Source organism: Acanthopagrus latus, chromosome 20 (genome assembly GCF_904848185.1).
Source record: "Acanthopagrus latus isolate v.2019 chromosome 20, fAcaLat1.1, whole genome shotgun sequence".
In the NCBI taxonomy this organism is placed as follows: Eukaryota; Metazoa; Chordata; class Actinopteri; order Spariformes; family Sparidae; genus Acanthopagrus; species Acanthopagrus latus.
Window position 1 is genome coordinate 15,045,764 of NC_051058.1, and position 22,666 is coordinate 15,068,429.

Consider the following 22,666-nt stretch of genomic DNA (forward strand, 5'->3'; position numbering starts at 1 on the left):
TTGATACACGTCCCCCACGTTTGGCCCCAGAACAGCATAAATTTGTCTAGAGTCTGCAGGGGGTCCTTGTGATGAGCTGCCTCCTCTCCCGCCGACCTCTAGTCCCCAGGCGGAAAGAGTGGAATACATTCCCCCGTCTCTCTTATAGGGTCCCCGGTTTCCCCCCACAGCCTATCAGGTTAGAGCGATCTCCACCCCCACCCCCCTCCCCTTCCTCTTAGCATATGAGGAGCCACACATCGTCCACTGGCGCAGAGCTTTATGCAAGGTGACAGCTCCTCACACTTCAGTGTTCGGATCACCTCAAGTAGCTCAGATATCGGAAAAAATGAGCACACTTCCCGGCGCGGTGACCAAATGTAGATTGACTGAGGGTATCCGCGGGCCGCGGCGCCCCTATCCTCCCGTCCTGACAGAACAGGCCTGCTGGTAACTCTCTACATAAGAGCGAGAGCAAGAGTCTGGAGACACATCAGAGGGGGAAAGCTGGCTGCAGACAGAGAGAGAGGTGGGGGGCAGGTGGTGGTGGTGGAGGGGAGCGAACACTTTGAAGCCATTGGAGGTGATGTCAAGTTTGCTTAGACTCAAGGCTGGTGTTTGAATATGCCGGCCACTAATATGGCACCAGTATCTCTGTCCTCATCTCTGTTTTCTGTCACTATGTACAATCTGGGCCTGTCTCCTTGGCTCCTGACAATGTCCTTTCACATCATGTTATTGCACACTCGGAGCTGCAGTCAGCAAGCCGTCACTCAGCTCCTTTGTCTGGAAAGTCAGGCCCGTTTTTTGCCATTAATGCTCTCAGAGTCGGTGTCGGGGAATACGCTAGCTATCAGGAAATCATTGGCAGTGGAGCTGGTGCATCACTCACCGCTCGCCTTATTTACACCGCGATGTATCTACATTCTCCACTATCTGACACGTGATATTTTGTTCAAGGCAACAACCTAACCGCCTGCCCTGGAGGTCTTTTTGCACATGAACCCAGGATTTTTTTTCCCCCTCCGAATAATGTACACATCAGCGCTATACAAACATGTAATTTTCTGCCCTCATCCACCGGTTTTTCCTGGGCTTGTAAACATATTTTACTCCCCCCTGGGTTTTGTTGTCTTTGGCGTGTCTGTGTCAGGTAAGCTCACCCTGAAACCTTCGCCTAAAAAATAATTTCACATTTCTTCTAATTGCAAAGTTTATGTTAAAGTCATGGCTCAGCAGCACGCCGTCGTCAGCCAGCGGTTCTGTTTAAAGAGTATTCAATCTGTCTGTCTAGACTCTAGACGATGTCCTGAAGGCAGAAACATATTTTGAAGGTCAGACTTGAAAAATTGTTCATATCCTGTCTTTTTGTAATGTTAAACAGAGCAGCTTTAGATCACTGGTAATGGATTTTTGTCATGAATGGAAATGTGATTTATGTAGTTTTAAAGCGATTTTCAATTAAAAACAGAATTTTAGCTCAAACAGAGCCCAGTCCTTACTCATACTGCATGACTCCATCGCGGTTTTGCACAGAGGTCGGGGTATTTCGTTTGTTGAATTTCCACCATTTTTGAGTTTATTCAGTCGGTTGTTCGCTGTGGATAAAATCAGCCGTCACTTTGTGGCCACGGAGCAATCAGACACAGCCCTCCAGTGTCTTCAGCTGACTCTTCTGGCCCTGTCAAGTCCTCCTTCAATCTGGGAGTCTGAGCAGTCGCGTGGAGGTTGACATGATTGCCTTTAAGCAGCCCCTCTTAGCCAGTGACACACAGCTGCAGCCAGGCACCTCTTCTGACAGTAAGAGCACCATGATGGATTGCCTTGCCAAAACTGCTGATCAAAGAAGGTCAAAGTTCGGATGTGTGTCTGGCTGCGCAAGGCGTGTGCAATCACCAGAGATGGCTTTCCCCTCAAACATCCGAGCGCACGGCTGAATTTTTATTTCACTGATAGCCGCCTGACTGAGCTGCGGGAGTAATTATGTCATTAATTATAGGGAATTTATCAGATAATAAAAAAAAAAAATAAAAAGCCTATGTGTCAAGAAAATGTAAGTTTATCGATCTGGAGGGTTCAGCCGAGCCTCAGAATCATAATAAAGAACAAGCTTCATACTTGACACTAAGCCAATATTGCCAGCAATCACGGCCGGCCAGTATTCGTACGTACATTAAAACACATAAAATGCCATCTTTGGGGCTGCGGGAGCGCTCTGCTGAAAAGAGCAGACGTTTAAAAGTTTCTGACATGTGTCGCACTACCATTGAGACACTGCCGCTGATGTAGGTAGAGATGACAGCGGCCCGGCCATTGAAGATGGCTCTGGGACATACCAAGTTTGGTATGTGTCAGCTCTCGTTGTTGTCAGGATCCTAAGCATCCTAAGTGAAGTCGGAATATGTAAACAGCATCATTAAAAGGGGAGTTCATATGAAAGAGTTGGAGGGGTGGAGTGAAGGAAGATGTTTGTGATGCTCGCCACAAAACACTTGTGCGCGTGACAAAATGCACATACTATAAACCATGTAATGAATGGAGTTTATTAACAAGTGTGCATTAGTGGTTTTGATAGACTTACGAGACAGTCAGAGAAAGTCAGCCACAGCTCCGCCAACTGGAGGGCTTTGCGAAGATGTTCCGTCGTTCTTATAAAGCATACTGGCACCTTAAATAAAAAAAAGAAATAGTGTGAGTCAAGTGTGCGTGAGTGTTCAATAGATAATACACATGACCTAACAAGAGCAATTTTACAATTTGGGGCTTTCAGCTAACTTGATTCAGGAGGAAATGAAGCGGAGTGAAGCGTCCCTATCTAAAGATCCTGGCTGGAGTGGGAGACTTCTGCGGTCGAGGTGACTAAGGAGTCTTATTTCTGGGCCAGCTTCACATTAGTGACATTTATCATTGAGAGGGAAGATGGTATAATTAGCTTGTCAGTCTACTTTAGGCTGAGCTGGCGCTCTTTGTGAAGAAGAATGGACTGCGAGCCCAAGGAGCTGACAGCCAGTCGATAATGTGGCAATTAATGTCATAAATAATTCTAAAGCCAATTATATTAAAATGGACCTCACCCTCTAAAACAGCACTTTATTTCCTATCATTTTATGATGTGTTGGGTATCAAACAGCAGGAGCAGATTTCCTTCTTTATTTCTACATATGGCCGACATATGGTGAGGCCATAATGGGAGGCATAAAAATCAAGAAGGGTCCATGCAGGAGATTTATGTGTTGATTTAGTTTGCTTTTGACTTATGAATGCCTCACTTATTGCCGAAGCATCACCTGCGGTAAAAGGCAAATACAGCGTGTGAAACCACTTTTAATCAAAATGATATTGCCTCGGTGTTGCGAGCTACATAAAATGTCTCCGGCTCTTAAAGAATGTGAGTAATTTAACAGCAGTAGTGGTTAAATATATCAAATGCTCCTTCTGGCCTTGGGAGGGTCAAGCCCAGTGTGATATATAGAGAAGACCGTGATGGCTGAAGGTCGTGTCAGCTTCTTCTGCATAATGCATGAATCCTGTAACTCTCTCTGACTCCAATCTTCTGAACCTGAACCTTGGGATGAAAATTTTACTAAGTAAATCAGCGAGCATGCTGGCATTTCTATTAACCTCCAGTGTGGAACTGACAGAAACATGAATCACGGTAAATAATATCTTGCAAATTGTAAATCATGTTTACAACTTGGGGCTCAGAAGTGATGTTATGGGATAGTGCCATCTGTTTGCTGTTTGTTACTGCTAATTTCTTTTGCACAGAAGCAAACGAGGGGCTGTTCTTCAATGTGCGAGATTACAATTTGGCAAAACACAAAACACTGATTACTGATGCTGAACAGAATTACCTTCACCGAGAGCGTTTATGTCTTCAAACAACCGACAAAAATGTGTTTAACATTTTTGCATTTTTATCGGAAACATTTGCACCTGACAAGAGCAACAGATGGTATTTTATCAAAGTAGCAGTAATTCTATTGTTATACAGATTACGTTTTGTTTTTTGATGAGTGGTATTTCCCACTTCAAAGATGAAAATAGCCGAGAGCTTTGATTTATGCATGCATGGAGTGAAACAAAAGAAAAGGAAATGTTGACCTTTACAGGGAACATAAAGGGTCAGTGCGGCAACTGTGCCTCACGGGCAAATTGCCTCCCAGTGCTGGCAATCTGTCCTCACAAACGGGCATGAAATTCTTATCTTTTTGCCATTTGTTTTCTTTTCCTGTAGACGAAATGTTGAGATGCAGCAACTATTAAAAAAAAAAAAAAACAGGAACAAATGTAGCCGTAGTGATGGAAATGTGAACAGCAAAGTTTTCCTCAATTTAAATCAGATTCAGAGAAATATTAAAGTAGCAGCGCCGAGAATCCTTACTCTCTTTTTCCACACTGCGTGCGAGTCTACAAGCCCTCCTGCCCGCCTTCATTTCTGTATCAAAGGGTAAACTAATGCAAAATGTATATGGCCCTTGGCACAAAAGATGGTGGTGCAGCTCGGTACAGGAAGATCTGTGTGCTAAAAGCTTGAAACATCTGTGTAAACACATGGCCTTTTTCCAACCATGTAGACAATGTTCTCATAGCCTTAAGATAGATGTCCAAGGCAATATACCTTGCCCCGGGGCCATGCTGGAATGGCTTTGAACATCTGAAAAACCTTGAGCTTCCAGCAATATCCACTTTCAATATTCGGGCTTGACAGCAAAGCGTAGAAGAATTCAACCCATGGCTTTTTATTTGACTCTTTGTTGTTCTTAGCATTGGATCGATGGCACCAGTGAGGAGCGGATATGATACAAATACATATGTTTTAATGATGCAGCCATAATTTATGGTTGTTGTTTTTGTGTGAGAATAATTTCAAATGTAAAGGATTTTTTTTTTTTGTGAAACTGTGTTTGGAAAGGCAAACAGAAAAACACAACCCCCCAAAAAGAGGAGCTTCTGCCTTTGTTTGTTGTTCTTTAATTCTGTTAATAGCCCAAGGTAAAGATTTATCTGCTCTTGTCAATTTACCTCAGCCTCAATATAAAGCACCAAGGTCACTTTTTCCTTGCCTGGCCCACAGGATTAAATTGTCATGTCACTCTAATAGGCAGCACAGGGAATCATTAGTCCAGCTCAGCTGCCTGACTGATAGGCATTTCAGTCCAATCATGGGAGTGTGCCGCCACAGGCCAGCCAGTATTGACACTGTGTCAGGACTGAGAGGGGACGCCTTAATCAGCGAGGACACTCTCAACATTGATTTGACAAGCTGCCGTAATGACCCCCTTGTTTTGGTAAAGGATCACTGTTTATCCAGGCTGGCATTGATGCACTTGGAGTGCCGCATTGTCATGGAAACTATTATCACCAGCCAAGCCTGTGCAGCTGGACAAGAGTTGTGTTCAGACTACGGGGAACTGTGGACGTGTGTGTTTGCATGTGTGTGTGTGTGGCACGGCACAGCGTGAGCCGGTCGCTACATGTAGTTACCGAAGACAACTGCAGTTTTCACAGCCGACATTAGCCAAGATACATTTTGATTACTGAACTCGAATCACATATTACTCAATTTTAATCAAGTTTAACTTCCCCTAATTTAAGTCTCAGTAGAATGACATGACGGCTGCAACAAAAGGTCGCTCTGATGGTAAGTCTTTATGTTATACACTGCTGCCGTTCTGTGGGATGTCATTCAGTGATCTCTGAATCATCAGCAGACTGACAGGGCCTTTGAAACACTTGTTAAAAGCCCCCTAATGGCTTTTACATTGTCAACAATAAAACAGTGTTCGGCCGACAGCAGTTGCTTCAGTTGAACAGCTGGTTCAGTTCTACAGCAGCTACAGTTTAAGTGTTTGGTCTTTTTTTTCTCACATCCAGCCTTTTGTTAAATTTCTGACCAGACAAATATTAAATGGCATGTTTTGAAGCATTTTCTTCACATATTAAATAAAGCTATTTTGTGTCTGTCACTTTGTTGACTTATTTTGCTTGCTTGACAAGTTAGCCATTTTTCTAGTTGGCTGAGGCGAATGTGTTAATGTGCTAATGCTGATCCAATATTCTAAGCAACTGTTAAATGACTGTTTTTAGGCTACTCGTTTGGCTTCGCTGTGTATGTTTCATTCATTAATCGCTGTGTTGTTACTCCACTTTTGATTTTTTACTGGTGATGGACGGCGCTAACGAAAGCATGAATGTCTGCTCAGCTTGATTGTTTTGCACATTTTTCACCCCCCCAAGCTTGAAGGTCATTGTCCCCTTCGAGCTTAGGAAATTAATGTCCACTTTAAAAAAAAGTATACTAACTAGTATACCAACGTAATTATACCTTCTGTAAGCATAATAAAGAACAAAATATTTGCAATCTAGTACAATCTTTAAAGGTACACTTATGTACCATTTCCCATACACTGAACAAACAAGTCTTTAGAAGTACACTAAAAATATCACATTAAATACTGCAGAATAAGTATATTTAATTTTAGTAGAAGTTTTGCTTAATGACGTTTATTTTAAGTATGCTTATTTAATAAAAGTACTTTTAAATATACTTTAAATTAAGCACAAATTTAAAGTACACTTCATAACTTTTGTATACTTCAGTTTTATTTCCAATACAATGAAATCATGCTAGTTTTTGTTTTATTTTCCCGGGGAACTAGGCAGCAGGAACCGTAATTCAATATCGGTTGGTAACACTACAGTTGTATTTTATACTCAGATCTTTGCTTCTCTCTCAGTTCTTAAACAAATCAGTGAATCAGTGAACTGTTCCAGTTATGAGCTTCCATGTGATATTGGTTCATAATCAAGCTTAACTATTCTGTGACTCTGTCACAATTTTACACAGCACATTTAAAGTACTTCTTTTAAAAAACCCATTAATGAATAGAATGTTCCTTATAGTTGATATATGCGGTAATTAGAGTCTATATTGGTGTGATGGTTACATGTGTTTGTTTACTAAGAAGGTGACACTGCCGCTGGCAGGAGTATCAGGGAAATCAGCGGTCTCTGAGCGAGGTGTTAGTCTGTAAATATTATTGGCATGCTGACAGTCTCCCACAGTGCCATGTGGTGTAAAATCATTAACAAGCGACATGATGGGCCCTCTCCATCCCCAAGGTGAGAACGTGAAGTGTGGAGAGTGCTTTTATCAGTCATTATCCAGAGGGTGTACCGAGGTGTCACATGATCAGTCTGGCAATCAGAAAGCACCTTATGTCATCATCACTGCAGAATACTTTATATATAGTCGCTCTTTTGATAGACGGACGTGTGAAATGTGGCCTGGAGCTGCTGTGTAGTGACGTTTTCTTTCCTGGACCACGTCTGAGCCATTCATGTACTCCTTAGCAAAAACTAAAAGACATGACACAATGTAGAACACCATACATCAGCTTTTAATTTGTGAAAATACAAAATGAAATCATGTACAATTTATGTACAAGCCTATTTGTACAAGACAATAAACTGTATTTATTATTGGGTAATATGACATAGTCAGAAATATCAACTTAGCACTTTCATTGTGTCCACAAGTGAATGTGCTAAACCAAAAAAAAAAGAAATCACAAAAATAATACAAACTAGACTGCAATGCCGAGTGTGTCTCAACCCCACAGGTACTGTAAAACAAGAATATCTGTCAAACAAGAACACACTAGAAAGAAATATCTTACATTAAGCTTTACAGATTTCATCGAAGAGTACATAAAAATGAATTGCTATCAGGCTCTGCTAATTTAAAAAATAGTTTTTTTAAGACTTCAAATTATTTACTACTTTTCTAGTTATCTCCAGGGAATAACAGCCTCATTAAAGATTCAAAAGAATGGTGTCAGGTGGAGAGCAAAGAGGAAAGCATCATTTCTCAGTCTCACAGCAAAAATCAAAAAAATGTGTTTAAATCCAGTTCAACTCGAAGCCTCTTTTCGCAACAGTGGGTCTTCTGGAGTCCTCCGTTGGCTTCAGCACTGCCTGGCACATCACCGGCACTGAGGGACGGACAGTTTGGATGTTTTCCGTGCCAGTAAAAATGTCACAACCTCTCTTTTCAAATGCAACATGAGTCCTCAACTAGACTGTGACACATCCTCTGTGGCTTTTATAGATTGCTTGCGTAGTTTTTTTTTCTCTCCACATTTTCTTTCCCCTTCATTGATTCAGATGTAAAGTAACAACAGTGCCAATATAGCTTTGTTGTATTATTTGAATAAGACGGGATTAATAACCACTCTTAGCTCGTCCAAGCAGAAACAAATCTCTGCATCGTTAGACGTTTGTCTTATGAATACATCGGGTATGATATTGATCACAGATGGTTTACCAACAGAACATAAAAACTAGCCAAAAAACACTTCTTATGATAGAGCTGCTTCTCCAATATCTTCAAAATAAAAGCGTGAATGTGTCTGATTATGGCATTAAGATTGGTCATGGAGTACATACAGTACAAGCGCTTTATGGCCTCCAAGACAATCCTGTGTCAGGCAGTGCTTACAGCCAACGGAGGACCTAAAGAAGCCCACTTCATGCGATATGCGGCTTCTACATTCATTCGTTCCCTACAGACGTATCATACGGCACTGGCTTTGCTCTATATGGCGTCATTTTATTTGAAACTATGTGAGATTTTTTGGTTATTCTTAACAAAACAGCTCTATCATATTTGGCTATAGACAGAAAAAAAGACAAGAAAAAAAATACCCCTTATGTTTTATCCCTGGAGAAACTTTGCAGACACTTAAAAAGCTTTACTCGATAAGATTTCTGGGGGGTTTTGGACATTGCAACCAAACAGCGACATGAAAACATTGATAACAAACGACTCAAAAAGGCAAAGATAAGACAAATATAATTGGATAGAGATAAGGCTGGAGCCAAATGCCATTTACACATGGACACTGGCCATCTTAACTGTCACAAATGTTGTGAATTAGCTCCAAATGGCAAAGGAATCACTGAGAGTCAGTCACTAACAATGCCATTGTGGTGGGATTGCAGCTGGATGTAAAATACATGTTTTTTTTTTAACATACTGTACAGAGTAAATCTGCAACACTGGGCGAAGTAAATGCAGTAGTTGTAGTAGTTGTTCATCAACAGCTAAAAAGGCAACTTTCACAATTGCGAAACTTGATCCAGTTATTATAATAGTCCTCTTCTTCGAGTGACCCTCATTCCCCAAAATGGAGCAAAAAAAAAAGTCATGGAGTCTGGTCACCACTACAGATTAGCTGCGCAAACTAACATTTGACTATGATTGTCTTCATGAATGATTCTAAATCTGCTTGTACAATAAGCTATAGCTGCAGAGTCGATGAGGAAAGCAGTATGGTATTCTCTTCTAACTTCAATTGATGATTTGTGTCCTCAGGTGAGAAGGAATTCCCGAGTGTGACACGATGAGTCCTCTGGGAGTCCAAAGCGTTCAGGTGTCGCCACTCAGCACTCGTCCTCTGCTTCTCTGATGGGCGGAATCAAGCTGCTCGTGGATTTATACTGACTGACTTGGTTGACGGCGAGAGTATTCACAGGCTTGATCTGTATGGTCCTCAGGTGGGTATTCTCTGGCTCATCTGTAAACCATGTCTTTTCTGAGAAGGAGCCAAAATCATACAGAGACAAAGAGGAGGGACAGGAAACAGTTAATGCTACAGTTTCGGTGGTTTTCAGTGCACATAGAACATTTGGGAGGACATTTTTTTTTTTTTTAAACAAACAGTCGTTTGGATTTGTAGAAAGAAATTCTGACATGATAAAAATATGCTACAAGATGTTTTTGTTTTGTTTTTTGGAAGGTCAAGGCCTAAATGTCCCTTTTCACCTCTGTAACGTCACTCATCTCGTGTGTTTTGAAGCATGCTGTTTGTTGGGTCAGCAGACATGCAGATCACCAGTTAAACAAAATCTGTTTCCACCGTACCAAATTACAAGTTAATACTTTTAACTTCACAAGTTTTAATCTCTTCGAGGGGCTTCAGGCTTTTGGCTTGATGCAACTCTCTTTTCTTATAGAAGGGAAAATAGATAGTCTGGCATAATATATCGCTGGTGGTGATTCATCCGGTTGGCAATATCCGTGGTCATGCATTTTCATCAATATGACTTAAGGCTGTGGTTCTACAGTACATTAAAATAAATGCCAGCAGATACATGTTGCCAATAACAAAACATCAAACATCGCTGCAGAGTAAATGAAGTGGCATCAAGCCATTAAGTCACACATTCTACGGTCAAACCTACAGTAAGATGTACTGCATAGGTCATAACCATGCGGTCCTGATGCAGCCATTTGGAAACACTAAACTACTTGGCTTTCATTCAGAGGGCAAAATGTCAGCAAGGACACGACCGTGTTCAATGCATTATTTAACATCATGCATAATCATTCACTTCCATACCTTGGCCCACTCTATTCATCCTTGTTGCACTTTGGAAAAAGAAAGTAGTACACTAAATGTAAGCTAAATGGGAATATGACCATTAATAACAGAGAGTGCACAGCATGATGATCAGAAGGTATAAAAAAAACAGCAGATGCTCTCATTACATATGGATGTAGAGTAGGTTAAACAGTAGGGTGCGACCGACAACTTAACAGAAGCTAAAGTAAAACAGAACATGTATCATGTCAGAAAATCTTTTAGGTGCCATTACTGTGCATCTGTAGCATGTGTAAAGCAGCCATATTGAATCCATGCCTTATGCAGCTGGAAGGATGATGTCCATGTTTCAGATGTCATTCAAAATCCATTGAGCAGCATGCAGTCAGCATACCAAATATTTTATATTATAAAAAAACAAGAGGGCGCAGCAACTTAATACAAAACAAAAATATTTCCGATTACTAACCATAGAATGCTTGTAGTATTCATTCAGCAGCTGGGAAAACGTAACATGTGCTCATTCTTTTTTTGAATGAACAATTAAAGATTATTTGAATGCGAATATTCGCCCATAGCAAAAATATTTCAGAAAATGCGAGAATCATACCTGCACTGATTCTGCAAAATCCTCACAATGTGTTATTAATGAAACATAGTTAAGTATTTGCAATTGACAGACAATAATGCTTACTAAGTCATAGTGGACATGATTTTTGGCCGAAACCTACTTCCTGTCTGCAATGAGTTATGGCCATTTAAATTCATCACATCCAACCACAGATAGTGGTTGGCTTCTCTCCTTTTCTGGAGTAGTTCAGGGTTAGTAGCTCCCAATGGGATCAGTGATACTCAGCGACCTCCGGCTGGGCACTGCTATATCTGAGTTATCCCCGAAAGTTACAGCTCTGCCACAACATGACAACATTCTGCAAATATCAAGGTTTGTTGGGTTGGCTGTGGCTGAGCCTAATCAGAAGGTATGTGATTCCATCCCCTTCCATCAACATGTTGAAGTGTCCTTGGGCGGGATACTGAACCCCAAATTGCTCCTGTTGGCTGTTCCATTGGTGTGTGGGTGTGCGTATGAATGTTGTTACTGGTCCTGATGTGCAGGTGGTGCCTTGCATGATAGCCTTTACCACCAGTGTCTGAAATGGTGAATGCATTGCTTTTCTTTGTGCGTTAAAGTCTATACAGCAAACACTAGATTGCAATTTCCAGCTGCCCTGGAGTCTCTGGTGTTGTTAGGGTGCCATATGAAGACTGGAGTGGGGTTACTAGAGGGATCTGCCTGCCTGACCATAACCTGGGTAGTGTCAAAACAAAACATGTGTGCGTATTGGGCTGTCATTGTCTCCAGAACACCTTAGACTAATCATCAACTTTGTTTGGTCAGCTAATGTATATCTTAGATGACCAGATGAAAAAAAGCGATGCCTTGGAAACATCTGGCTAACTTTCCACAAAGCCTGATTGGCAAAATGTTTTCCTGCATCCAGAGGGCAGTTGGAGGCCATGTCCAAAGCATCCATTGCAGAAACTGCTCCATTTAGAATCACTGCAAGGATGTTGCTGGAGCCTGTTGCAGAGCCCACCACTGAACATTAATGGTTAAAGAGGCTTTTAAGGCCTCCGTTGGCTCAGTAGCATTCTGAGATAACAGACAAGCATCGCAAGGCTTGGAGGACTGTAGCTTGTATGGTTGCAGGGCCAAAAACATGGATGTGGAGGGAATTTGAATAACAGACTGTTCTCCGCTCGACTCAACTCCAGCTCACGTTGGGTTGTTGAAGGAAATGTTGAGGAAATCACAAACTCAAATGAAATCTCATGAGGAGCCAACGTTATTGGTCTTGCTCATTGCAGAAGATTCTGAATGCTCTGAATGTGCATCTTCACTGTCATGTGTCACTTTGGGACAGTGCCTACGGTCTGGTAGACTGTAGTTCCCCTGTTTGAAGTAGGAGATTGGAAGGTATGCTCAAATCTTAGGCCTGTGTGCAGGATGAGGGGTTCCATCCAGCTCATCAAACAACCAAGACAAACTCTTGCAGGAATACTGAAGAGGTCAGTGGAGCTTGCAGAAAACAATCTACAGATGTTACTGAGAAGTATTCATGGTGCAGTTTGATGACTTCAGGACTGGTTATCTGCCTTTTTGCTGATGATGCAGTCCTGTTTGCTTCATTGAGCCATTACATCCAGTAAACATTGTGACACTTTGTGAAGAATAAATGTGTTGTTCAGTTGCCAAACTGACTAAAATTACTTGAAAAAGGTTTAACAAATATCAAACACTGAACTGTGACATTCACATTTGAAGACAATGTTATTATAATGATGGTGCAACTTTATTGATGACTGTAACATCTGCAATTTGCACTTATCTTGACATAATTGATAGTTCATGGTGGCAAATAACATAAGTAAAGCATTTGAATGTTGATGGAAATCAAAAGGCATTAAGAGGACATGGTGTTCAGTATTTCAGAGACACAATATGAAATTTTAAGACATGTAATATAAAGTGCAGTTCAAGATTCAGCTTTGATTTAAAGAAAAGAACAAGTTTCAAAAAAGCAAAACTTGAAATTCTATCAGTAAGAGAGACCTCATGACTTTTTATCACAGAGGTGAGAGTTAACACAAGTAAAACTCAAGAGTCTTTTGCTTTAAGGGCCCAACTCTAGACACTGAATTTATCTCAGTTGAAGAAACACAGCCATCTTTTACAAGTGTGTATGTCTCAAAGCTTATAATAAACAAAAGGTTATTGGTTGATTCAGATATCTTGATTTCACTACACAGGGCGTTTGGGTCAGTTTCTAAAACAAAGAAGGGCCTTTTGTGTACAGTGAAAATCAAGAGAGACTGTGTTACATATAGACGCAAAAAAAATGTAATTCAAAATGAATTAATTACTCTGCTACTCAAGAATGGTGGAATAACTTACAACTGTGGTCAAAGTTTCCTGTAGTTCTTGGTGTAAAAAAAGGTACAAGAATGGAACAATTCAGAATCACGTTAATAACCAATGGTTTGAAAGAAACGCCAATGAAGTGCTTGCTGTATTGCGGCCTCCAGTAAAGACAGAAGCCCTTTGTGGTAGCCTACTTTGCCCTGCGGTGGTCAAGGGGCAAACCACACTGAATGCAAACCAAGACGTACAATAAACAAACATAGACATTCAGACAAACAAACACACATTGACATCCAGACATGTTACAGTCTTTGGACCCTGCAAAAGTACACACAGGACGCACAGCAACTTTTGGCAGGCACTGTTCACGGACAAAGACAGTCAGAGAGCTTTAGAGGGGCACATACTTTTGTTTGTCTCGTGAGTCCCTGCTTTTGTTGCGGTTGGTGCGGTTGGTGGTTGGGATAGAGTGGACGGAGGAGCTTTTTTTGCTGGAGGAATGGGACGAATGTGAAGAGTGAGAGAAGCTGGTTCGAGACTGGCCGGCGTTGTGGTCAAACTGCATCAGGCAGAATATCAGGTCTGACGGCACCAGCTCAAACGCATACGGCGGATTGGTTATGACATACCTAGAGGAGAGAGGGAACAGATGGGAGGCCGGTTCTAAATTTAGTGTAGGCAAGGGTGAGTTTTTAAAGCCTTTTTTCGTGGATTATTTTTTAGCATCTCGGTGCAAGGACAGATGAGGTCTGTACTCACCGTTTGGTACACTGGCTTTGAGAGTTGAGATGTGCGTCTCGTAACCGATAGATGCCAAAGCACAACATGTTGTATGTTTTCAGGGCTTTGCAAAACAAGTCACCGTAACAACCACCGTCCTGCAAGACAGTGACACAAAAAATAAAACTGTGTAGTGCACAGTCTATATTTTAACAAAAGCAATATTCTAAATAAATATAAAAAATGTTACATAAAAAGGAATTCTGAACCGATTGTTGATCAAGGCTCGGCCACACCAGCATTCAAGATGTTAAAATTTTATTGGAATTCATTTAAATTCAATAACACATAAAAAAATAGAAAATTAAAAAAAAAACTGTCACTGACTAAAAGACATATTCACGATGGCCAGAGTAGTAAGGTCAAATGTTTTTGTCAAAAGAATAATGTCATAATGCTTCACTCAAGGTTGAGAGCCATAAAAAAGTATAAAATCATTTTAATTTCACTACTTACTGACTGATCAAAAATGGAAACGACAATGGAGAGTGAAAATCTGGAGGGGAATCAGGCCTCTTGTGAGACAGATCACTTATTTGATCACCAAATCCCTACCATGCAACAGCTAATGTTAGCATCAACGACTTCCAAACTAACATTACTATTTACACGAAGCAATGGTCGAGAAGTGACTCTAAGCTTTTGTTTACCTCTTCAGTTACTCTCATTGATTAAATGATGTTGTATGTGTGATGCATGAGGAAGGGAACACTATTCTTTTGTTATCTCAGAACCATTGACACTGATTGCACAAGTATGTTTCTGGCTGTCTAGCATAATCTGGCAATGCACAAGTCACAAAAGTAAATTTGGCCACATTCTGGAGAGACCAAGCCTTAAGATCTTCACTGTACAAAAGGTCTGATTAAAGTTGGGCTATTTGTTATTATGAACTCCAGAGCTTAAGTGTTATTCACTCAAAACAACTAAAAACTAAAAAACTACTTCTGAATGTATGGTTGCACAACGATTATAATTTGCAATCACTTAAACCAGCTATATGATATTCAGTATACAAAGCTTATTCATATTACATATTACTATATAGATTTTATTCATATTATATTCATTTCAAACATCATTACGGGCTACTGTCATCTGTAACTGACACTCTGCAGTCCATAAACTACATGGCTGACATCTGATACTGTATGAATGTATGAATATGAAATGTAATATTGCTGGGACTTATTTAAGGATGACTGGATTTGATTAAAACGCTGCATTTCATTGTCACAGCACTCACTTATTTTTGGACACACGCTCCCTGCTACTTATCTCAACTCTGAATCAGCCGTCCCTGTTAGTCTGGATCCTTCTGCTAAAGCTAGCTCCAACAACGCAAGCAGACAAGAGATGTGCTCAGCCCTTCGGTGACAAGATCAGTCACTTACCCCAAGGTCAGCAAAGGGCCCGTCGTACAAGGCCAGCTGTGCCACGCGACACCTGTCCCTGTTCGCCAGGGTCTGTGGCGTGCTGTAGCCGCCCCGTAACGCGTTCTCCTCTGCCAGCAGCCCCTCCAGCTCCGGCGTGGCCCCGCCTGTTACCAGCGTCCGGATCAAGGTGAGGATATTATCATTGAAGTATGTCTGAAGGAATGAAGGTAGGGAGAGGGTAAATCCTTAAGCAAATGCCAGCAAAGTCACAACTCAAAGTGCCAGTCAGGTCGAATGGAGCTATCTAACCCTGCCCCCCATTGCTTTGCACGTCGAGTGAGAAGACAGGAGAGTCCAATTACTGCAGGTTACTCTCAGTGCCATCAGAGAGAGACACAGTCATGCTATCTGGGCATTTCTCACAGTTTTAAAATAAGACAATTACGCAACAAAAAAACCCCTCACATTAAGCCTGCAGATACACTTTCACCCAGTGGCGTTGTTCACTTTTTAATCCCAACAAGTTACCTCTCTGTTGATTCTAAAGAGGCCAAATAGCTGCCCCTTCTCTTTGCACCGCAGTCTCTTGTCTCCCTCTGCTTGTACAGCGCCGTGACATCTCCCTTGGCTGCTGACAGCGCTATTGACTAAAATGATGGATGAGGGCTGTCCATTAGGTAGCATTACCTTTGTCTAGACTGGAGCGCACTTGAAGGCAGCTTTGTTCTAACCTCACTCAAACTGAAAGGCAGACAAGTGAAGTCATCATGCGCAGTACAAGTTCCAGTCTTGTCATGTATTGTTTTTTAATGTGAGCACAGAGTGTTTACATTTTTCAGAGGGGATAGAGGTATTCTGTTACCGGCCCCTCATATCAAAACACAAGTTTTCCAATAGCTGACAGATTGCATGCGTCACTGCACAGAGATCTCTAGCATAAGCTAATATAAATGCCTATACTCTGAGCTCCCAGTTCGGATTGCTAGATGCACCGTTGACAAGTGCAGTATGAATCACACAGCTTCTTAAAAATGGCGGTTGCAAACAAGTGGCTAAATGAGACTACAGAAGTTGTAGCCGAACATGGAGACTCATCTACTCACCAGTCCGTCTTTACAGGCCGACTTCAGTTGCAAACAATTCTGACTCTACAATGTGTAGATTGATCACTTTATTAAAAACAAGGTAAATTGTGTAGTAAGACTCTTCGTGGTGGTGACGCTGAAGTCATGTGACGGCAGTGATGCTAACTTCCAGGTTAGAGTACAAAAATACATCATCCCTACAGCACTCTATATTATTGGCGATCAGACTTACAGCACTCATTAAGGAATCCAGCACACTGACTGCGAAGGCTGTCCCACAGGCAAACGGCTGAGTGAGGTATAACTCTGTGTCCGGGTCGTCATCGTCATCTTGGTCCAAGAACTGCACGTTTGAGTCGTTCACTACGGAGATAAACACATTAATTACTTCCTTTTTCTGCACCACAAACCAGATTTCACGGAATTCTTTTTTGTGATTTAAAAAGCATGGATTGTGTGTTCAAGCATACATCAGGCAAAGACTTGATTCATGTGAAGAGGAGGACAAAGAAGTGGTTGAGCACAACAGTCAGTAGCTGCAGATATGGATTGTATTAGAAATCTGGTTTGACAAATTCTTTTTAATTTCATGTTTGCCAAATTTTGCCAGAATTGTAGTTTCTTTTAAGAGGCTGAGTTAAAACCATGTCTGGTATTTGTGTTTCAGCCTTGTGGCCAACTTGCCTCTGCCACATTCCATATCCAGGCCATTCATGCACACACTCACGACACCATGCATATTGTCAAAGCTCCAGGCCTTGAGTCAAAGTCCTCCTAAAGTCAATATCAGTAACACCAATATGCCATTGTTTGTCTTGCAAATCCAAGACAGAGCTTCCAATTACTTGTACTCGCATGTCAAAACAAATGAAAGTATCTCATTGCCCCAGAACCTTCTTTGAAGAGGTCTTTGAGCACAGAAACACATGCAGTAGCTGGAAGAAAGTAATGATGTAAAAATTTAGTTTGAGAAACCGCTACTTCTGCAAGGACAGAAATAAATGTCAGTCATATCGACGAGGGGCTGAGATGAAAGACGGGCACGGGCCAGAGAATGTGATCCGACCGAAGATGCTATGAAAACAGCCACGAGGACTTCTGAGGGATCAAAGGCCTTGTAATTCTTAGAAAAATAAAAGGGAAAAATTTTGCTTTGAGATAAGGGGCCAAAACAAGACAGGCAATTTCAACCAGAACCAAGGGTAAAATGTGCTCAAAGTGATGCCATGGGAATGGACTGAGCCCTCTTGTGCAGCGAGAGAAATCAAAAGGAAGCTGATATGGAGGCAGCGGCAGTTACAACACTGCAGTACAGGACAGAGGCACTTCTTACCAAGCTCAGTTATCATTTGTATGCTGGTCCCACTGCTTTTATCCTGACTGAATGAAATCACTGGCAGTTTTTTGCCTGGCTTTGCTAATGGCGCTAGACAAGTGTTGAGGAAAAACAGTTACTGGAGCATGTCAACAAGGGACAGAATAATAAACATAAATACTCCACTTTCAGTACGGTTTAATCAAGTGGTGACAGCTGCTAATTGCAGAAATTGTGTTTTTCAGATCTGTTAACAACTACTTAACTAAAAAAAAAAACAAAACATGCAACACTACAGCTAAGCGTATCAATCAAGTGACAATAAATACGCAGCGGGACGCGTACCTAGTTCTGTTATGATGGGAATATTTGCTCCAGTGGTGACAGAAGTCTGCCTCACTAATCCATGGACGGGGCTGTTTTCTGGAGAGGATCTATCCATCCCTGGTGGTGTGAAGCCTGAAAGAATGGACACACACACATAACATGAAACATAAAGCGCATCTGTTAATGCAATATTCAATACTTCATCTGGGGTTGTTTCATCTACTCCCCGCCACACCAAGGAAAAGCATAAAGTTGCTGAGTGCGATGTTACCGTATTCTTGACAAGGTCCAATATTAGTCCATTTATAATAGATGTGACATACTGCTCATTTTGTTTCCTTTAGAATGTGTGTGCATGGAGATGGAAACCTTACACACACACACACACACACACACACACACACACACACACACACACACACAAAACAACATGTACAGTATATGGAGCCAGGAAATAGAAAATAAGTGACGCAAGATTGAATTCAAATTGACTTGACATTCCTTGCTTTCCTCAGACTGACAAGTAAGCACATTAAATCAGTGATGCTGTATGTATTATACATAGGCTGTGTTTTGACATCCATCACTTACTGCTGACTCAGGCAAATGCGAGGTCATACATGTATTAGAGCAATAATGAAATTGGCAGCGTTTTTTTTTTTTTTTCCTGCCCCCCCTTCACTCTCTCCTCAGGTCAAAAAGGTTCTTAAAAGCATTTCTCTCAACGCCACAGAATGACCATTATTGAAGGGCCATCTCAAGCTTTGAAAGCTGCAACATGCAATATTCATAAATTATACACATTATGTTTTTTCTTTACGTGAAAATACAAATGTGCGTGAGGCAGGTAAGGCTGTGCTTGTTGCCACCAATTAGGTTTGTGAAGAAACCAGTTGTTACAGTAACCTGAGGAATAGTCAGTAGGGTTTACTGTCAAACGCAGTGACACCAGGTCAGCCAGGCAGCACCCAGTGAGGGATATTCTCTGTGCCAGGGCCCTGTCCCTCCCAGGCGGTGCAGTGAACTATGATAGGGCGCTGCTTACCTTGGGAATTAGCCTGCAAGACCCCTATGCTGTCATCAAACAGCATGGATTTGATGTTGAGTGACGCCAAGATGCATTCTTTGTCCTGCAGTGATGCATCGTCAATATTGTTCTGATTGGCTGACAGGATGACACACATGTCGCAGAGGTTGATGTTGACAGCCCTCAGATCTGCCCGACTCAACGGTGTGCCCTTTGAGAGGAAGGTGAGGGAGAGAATTTGTTATCTCACCTATAAGATACGAGAGGTAAATGAAAATGTAGAGACTTTTGAGCCTTATGTCGGCTCTGCCCCCAACAAAATACTTTAATTCAGTACTGAAGCACTTTGCCAAATATGTTCTGGAGGAAACTTCATTGCTGCCTGGATTACTTTGTTGGGGAAGTCTTTGTGACATATTTACGCAGGACAACATTAAGAGAGTGGCGGTCATGATGGATTGTTTAGTGAACAAAGCACACTTTAACATCATCTGTCTTTATATCTGTTGTCTCAGGTGTTGTTAGACTTGGACAGGTTGTTAAGAAAAGTCTTGTGCTTCAAGTCAGCTTTTTTTTTTTATAATATTCAACCCAAATCACAATCTTTTTCGAACCTGAACCAAGTGTTTAGTTGCCACGTGTGAATATTTTAAGTAAAACATGAAATAAATTGACAATAAATAATAATTATAATAATAATAATAATAATTATGGTATAGGTATACCAGGGTTATAGTTATGGACTCAATGAAGTTATTACAAAGCCTCCAATGTTGAAATATAACACCAAAAAACATAAATGTCAACATCATAGTGTAAGAGGATCAGCAAAGTCATTAAGATACATTGTTTGGGTATCACTAATGTGCACTAGTTGTTGAGATGTAAGGGATAGGACAGACATACATATCTGATTCTGCTAGCATGGCTAAACACAGCATTACGTTTTCTATAAAATATGTTTGTTATGCAAGTTTGTGTCATATTTCCACGTGTGAAGAAAGACAAAAAGATGTGAGGATTTTTATTTCATCGTCATTGGTGAAAATGTCCAGTGCATGTTGCGTCATTTTATTTTAAAAGCAAATTTCATGTGATTTGTTGTATCAATTAATTTTCAAGATTCAATCTGAAATGTTTCATTTTCATGCAGAATTTTAATTCACATGTGAAAATAGCCAGTTGCATGTGAAATAACAAAACCGCGATTGGCATAAGTGATATACACGTTAATTGTACTCACAGGTAAAATGGAGACCTTTGGAAAGTTGTGAAGGGTCTCCCACTCTCGCTTCAGATACTCGAGGGAGCCAACGAACACAATGTGCTTCAGCTCATGGTAGTGAAAGTTGCTCGCCCTCAGAGGCATGACGAAGTTTCGGAGACCGATCAACGCCGATTTCACGTCTCCGAATATGCACACGACCACATGGCCGCTCAGAACTGTCATGGCTGCCTCGCTCCGCGTCTGAGAAGAGAATAAAGAACAAAGGATTTTTAATAGATGATGTTTATGACACAAACTGCCTTTTCTGGCAAACAGTAATGCTTTCTCTTCTTTCAGAAGCCTTCTCAACCAGTAAAATATATCGCCCGGTTCATGACGGCAATAGACTATGAAAGTAATTTGAAAAATGGCATATGTATTAGTACAAGAAATGTTCTATGTACAGGGCCCCCATATAGCAAATGACATGTCAAACACCTCATTACAGAGTGTTTAAGTGCCCTGTCAACCTCTGATGGTGCTCTGTGACATGACACATCTGTCACCAGGGAGAAGAGTGTCAGGGACAAATGACGTGTGCCGAGTAAAGGAGCAGAACCCACCAAGATGACCTTCTCAATGTCTTTGGACTGGCACCAGTGAAACATCCCCGTGGAGTCGTATTTCTTTATGTTCTCGTCCATGCTCTCAATCTGCTCGTTCCCCGGGATGAGGAGCGGGTCGTGTCTAATCAAACAAAAAGACGGGAGGGAGGCGGATAAAAGAACACCATCAGACACTGTAAATGTGGGTTAAATGAAATCGTTCTAGGCTTTGGACTAATAAAACAAAAATTGATAATTGATGTGATAATGCTGAGAATTGATTGATTTTAAATCCATTCTAAAAGATCTTGAAGCAGAATCGCTGGGGTGTTATGTTATAATATTAATTTTTCTCAGTTTTTGTGTTTGTGTCTGTTCACAATGTTGCTTTATTGCAATCTCAAAGTCACCTGTCCCGAGTAGATACATAGTGAGATAACAAAATAAGAACAACAATGCCAAGTAAGGGCTTAACTGTTCACCATTCATCAATGAACCATCAGAATATTTGAGAATCTCCAAACAAATCAGCTGTCCTGAAAAAAAACCCAACTAAAAGTAGTTTTCTTCCCTTTTTTTTCTCTTTGCTCATTCCTGTCAGAGGCCATCTGCGGAAATGCCAACTAAACTGCCATGTCATCAAGCAGAGTGACATCAGCGGCAGCAGCCAGGCGGAAGGAGATGGCAGCAACACACTGTGTTGACTGGCATGAGCACGGAGATGCAATTACGCCCCCTTACTGCATCCAGCTTTTGACGCAGTGTGCGGCGTGGTAAAAGCTTTAACAGGCCAGACTTTAAATATTTCAGCAATTTGCCAAATCATATTTGCTTTTCAAAGTGACGGATATTAATGTTTAAACAGAGCATCAGAACTACATAAGCTAATTTCACTGAGCGCCGTGGTGAGCTCCATCCTTCCCAACAACTGACCGCTAAAGTGGTCTCTTAACACGAGTTCCTGCGGTTGTTACATGCTTGTTCTGGGCAGAGTGATATGATCTCTCAACAGTTCCTAGATATATATAAATGTCAGATATTAGTGTTACAAAAAGGACAAAATATAGAGAACATGTAAAAACAAATAATGTAAATGTACAATGACTGACAATAACACCTTTTTCTGTTGAGATTTAACAGTAATATGCTTTTAATTAAGGGTTAATGTCTTGAGTCATACCTTACATTTTAATACATTTCCACAGATTTTGGCCCTTGAATGTGGTTCTGTGCTCTCTTTAGGTACAGTCCCCACTGTTCTATTGTAACCAATGTAATGCATCCTTTCTATCATTTTCTAATCTGTCTGTCACTGGCCAGGAGCTGTAGCATATCCCAGCATCCATTATAAGAGAGGCAGAGTGTATGCTGAACAGGTTTACCACACACACACAAAAGAAAAACACATTCAAACCTACAGTCAGTTAGTTGAAATCAATTTAATAATTAATAAAGATTGTTAATGTTTCAGTTATTGATAGATCGTTAGCTTATGCTAAACCACACATAGATAAATGTGATATTCCATGCAATGCAAACTCTGATAAAACACCTACAGTATCTGCCCAGCAACTGTACTGCCTCATATTAGCTAGCTAGCGTTAATGAAGTTGATGTTAGCCCAGCTAGCTTTAGCTACATTAGGTACTGCAAC

General features: G+C 41.1%; 1 protein-coding gene and 1 long non-coding RNA gene across 11 annotated transcripts in view; one reads left to right on the forward strand and one right to left on the reverse strand.

Annotated features, from left to right (window-relative positions):
* The window catches only part of LOC119009721, an 84,701-nt gene extending 74,511 nt beyond the window's left edge, over positions 1-10,190 (forward strand). For both annotated transcript variants that reach the window (XR_005071806.1, XR_005071805.1), the window contains one exon: positions 9,359-10,190. This is a non-coding gene — a long non-coding RNA (uncharacterized LOC119009721). The remainder of the gene's footprint in view (positions 1-9,358) is intronic.
* Positions 7,362-22,666, reverse strand: part of LOC119009716 (calcium-activated potassium channel subunit alpha-1-like) — a 92,898-nt gene continuing 77,593 nt past the window's right edge. For 4 of the 9 annotated variants that reach the window (XM_037081234.1, XM_037081238.1, XM_037081237.1 and 1 more), the window contains 10 exons: positions 21,031-21,154; positions 20,444-20,668; positions 19,219-19,411; positions 18,192-18,305; positions 17,865-17,957; positions 16,764-16,894; positions 15,465-15,659; positions 14,050-14,168; positions 13,698-13,919; positions 7,362-9,578 (listed from right to left, as the gene is read on the reverse strand). In XM_037081234.1, the coding sequence (XP_036937129.1) occupies positions 9,557-9,578; positions 13,698-13,919; positions 14,050-14,168; positions 15,465-15,659; positions 16,764-16,894; positions 17,865-17,957; positions 18,192-18,305; positions 19,219-19,411; positions 20,444-20,668; positions 21,031-21,154 (1,438 nt within the window). In that variant the 3' untranslated portion in view covers positions 7,362-9,556. Of the gene's footprint in view, positions 9,579-10,385; positions 10,415-13,697; positions 13,920-14,049; positions 14,169-15,464; positions 15,660-16,763; positions 16,895-17,864; positions 17,958-18,191; positions 18,306-19,218; positions 19,412-20,443; positions 20,669-21,030; positions 21,155-22,666 lie in introns of all 9 variants that reach the window. The other 5 variants (XM_037081240.1, XM_037081239.1, XM_037081235.1 and 2 more) reach the window with 3 other exon arrangements.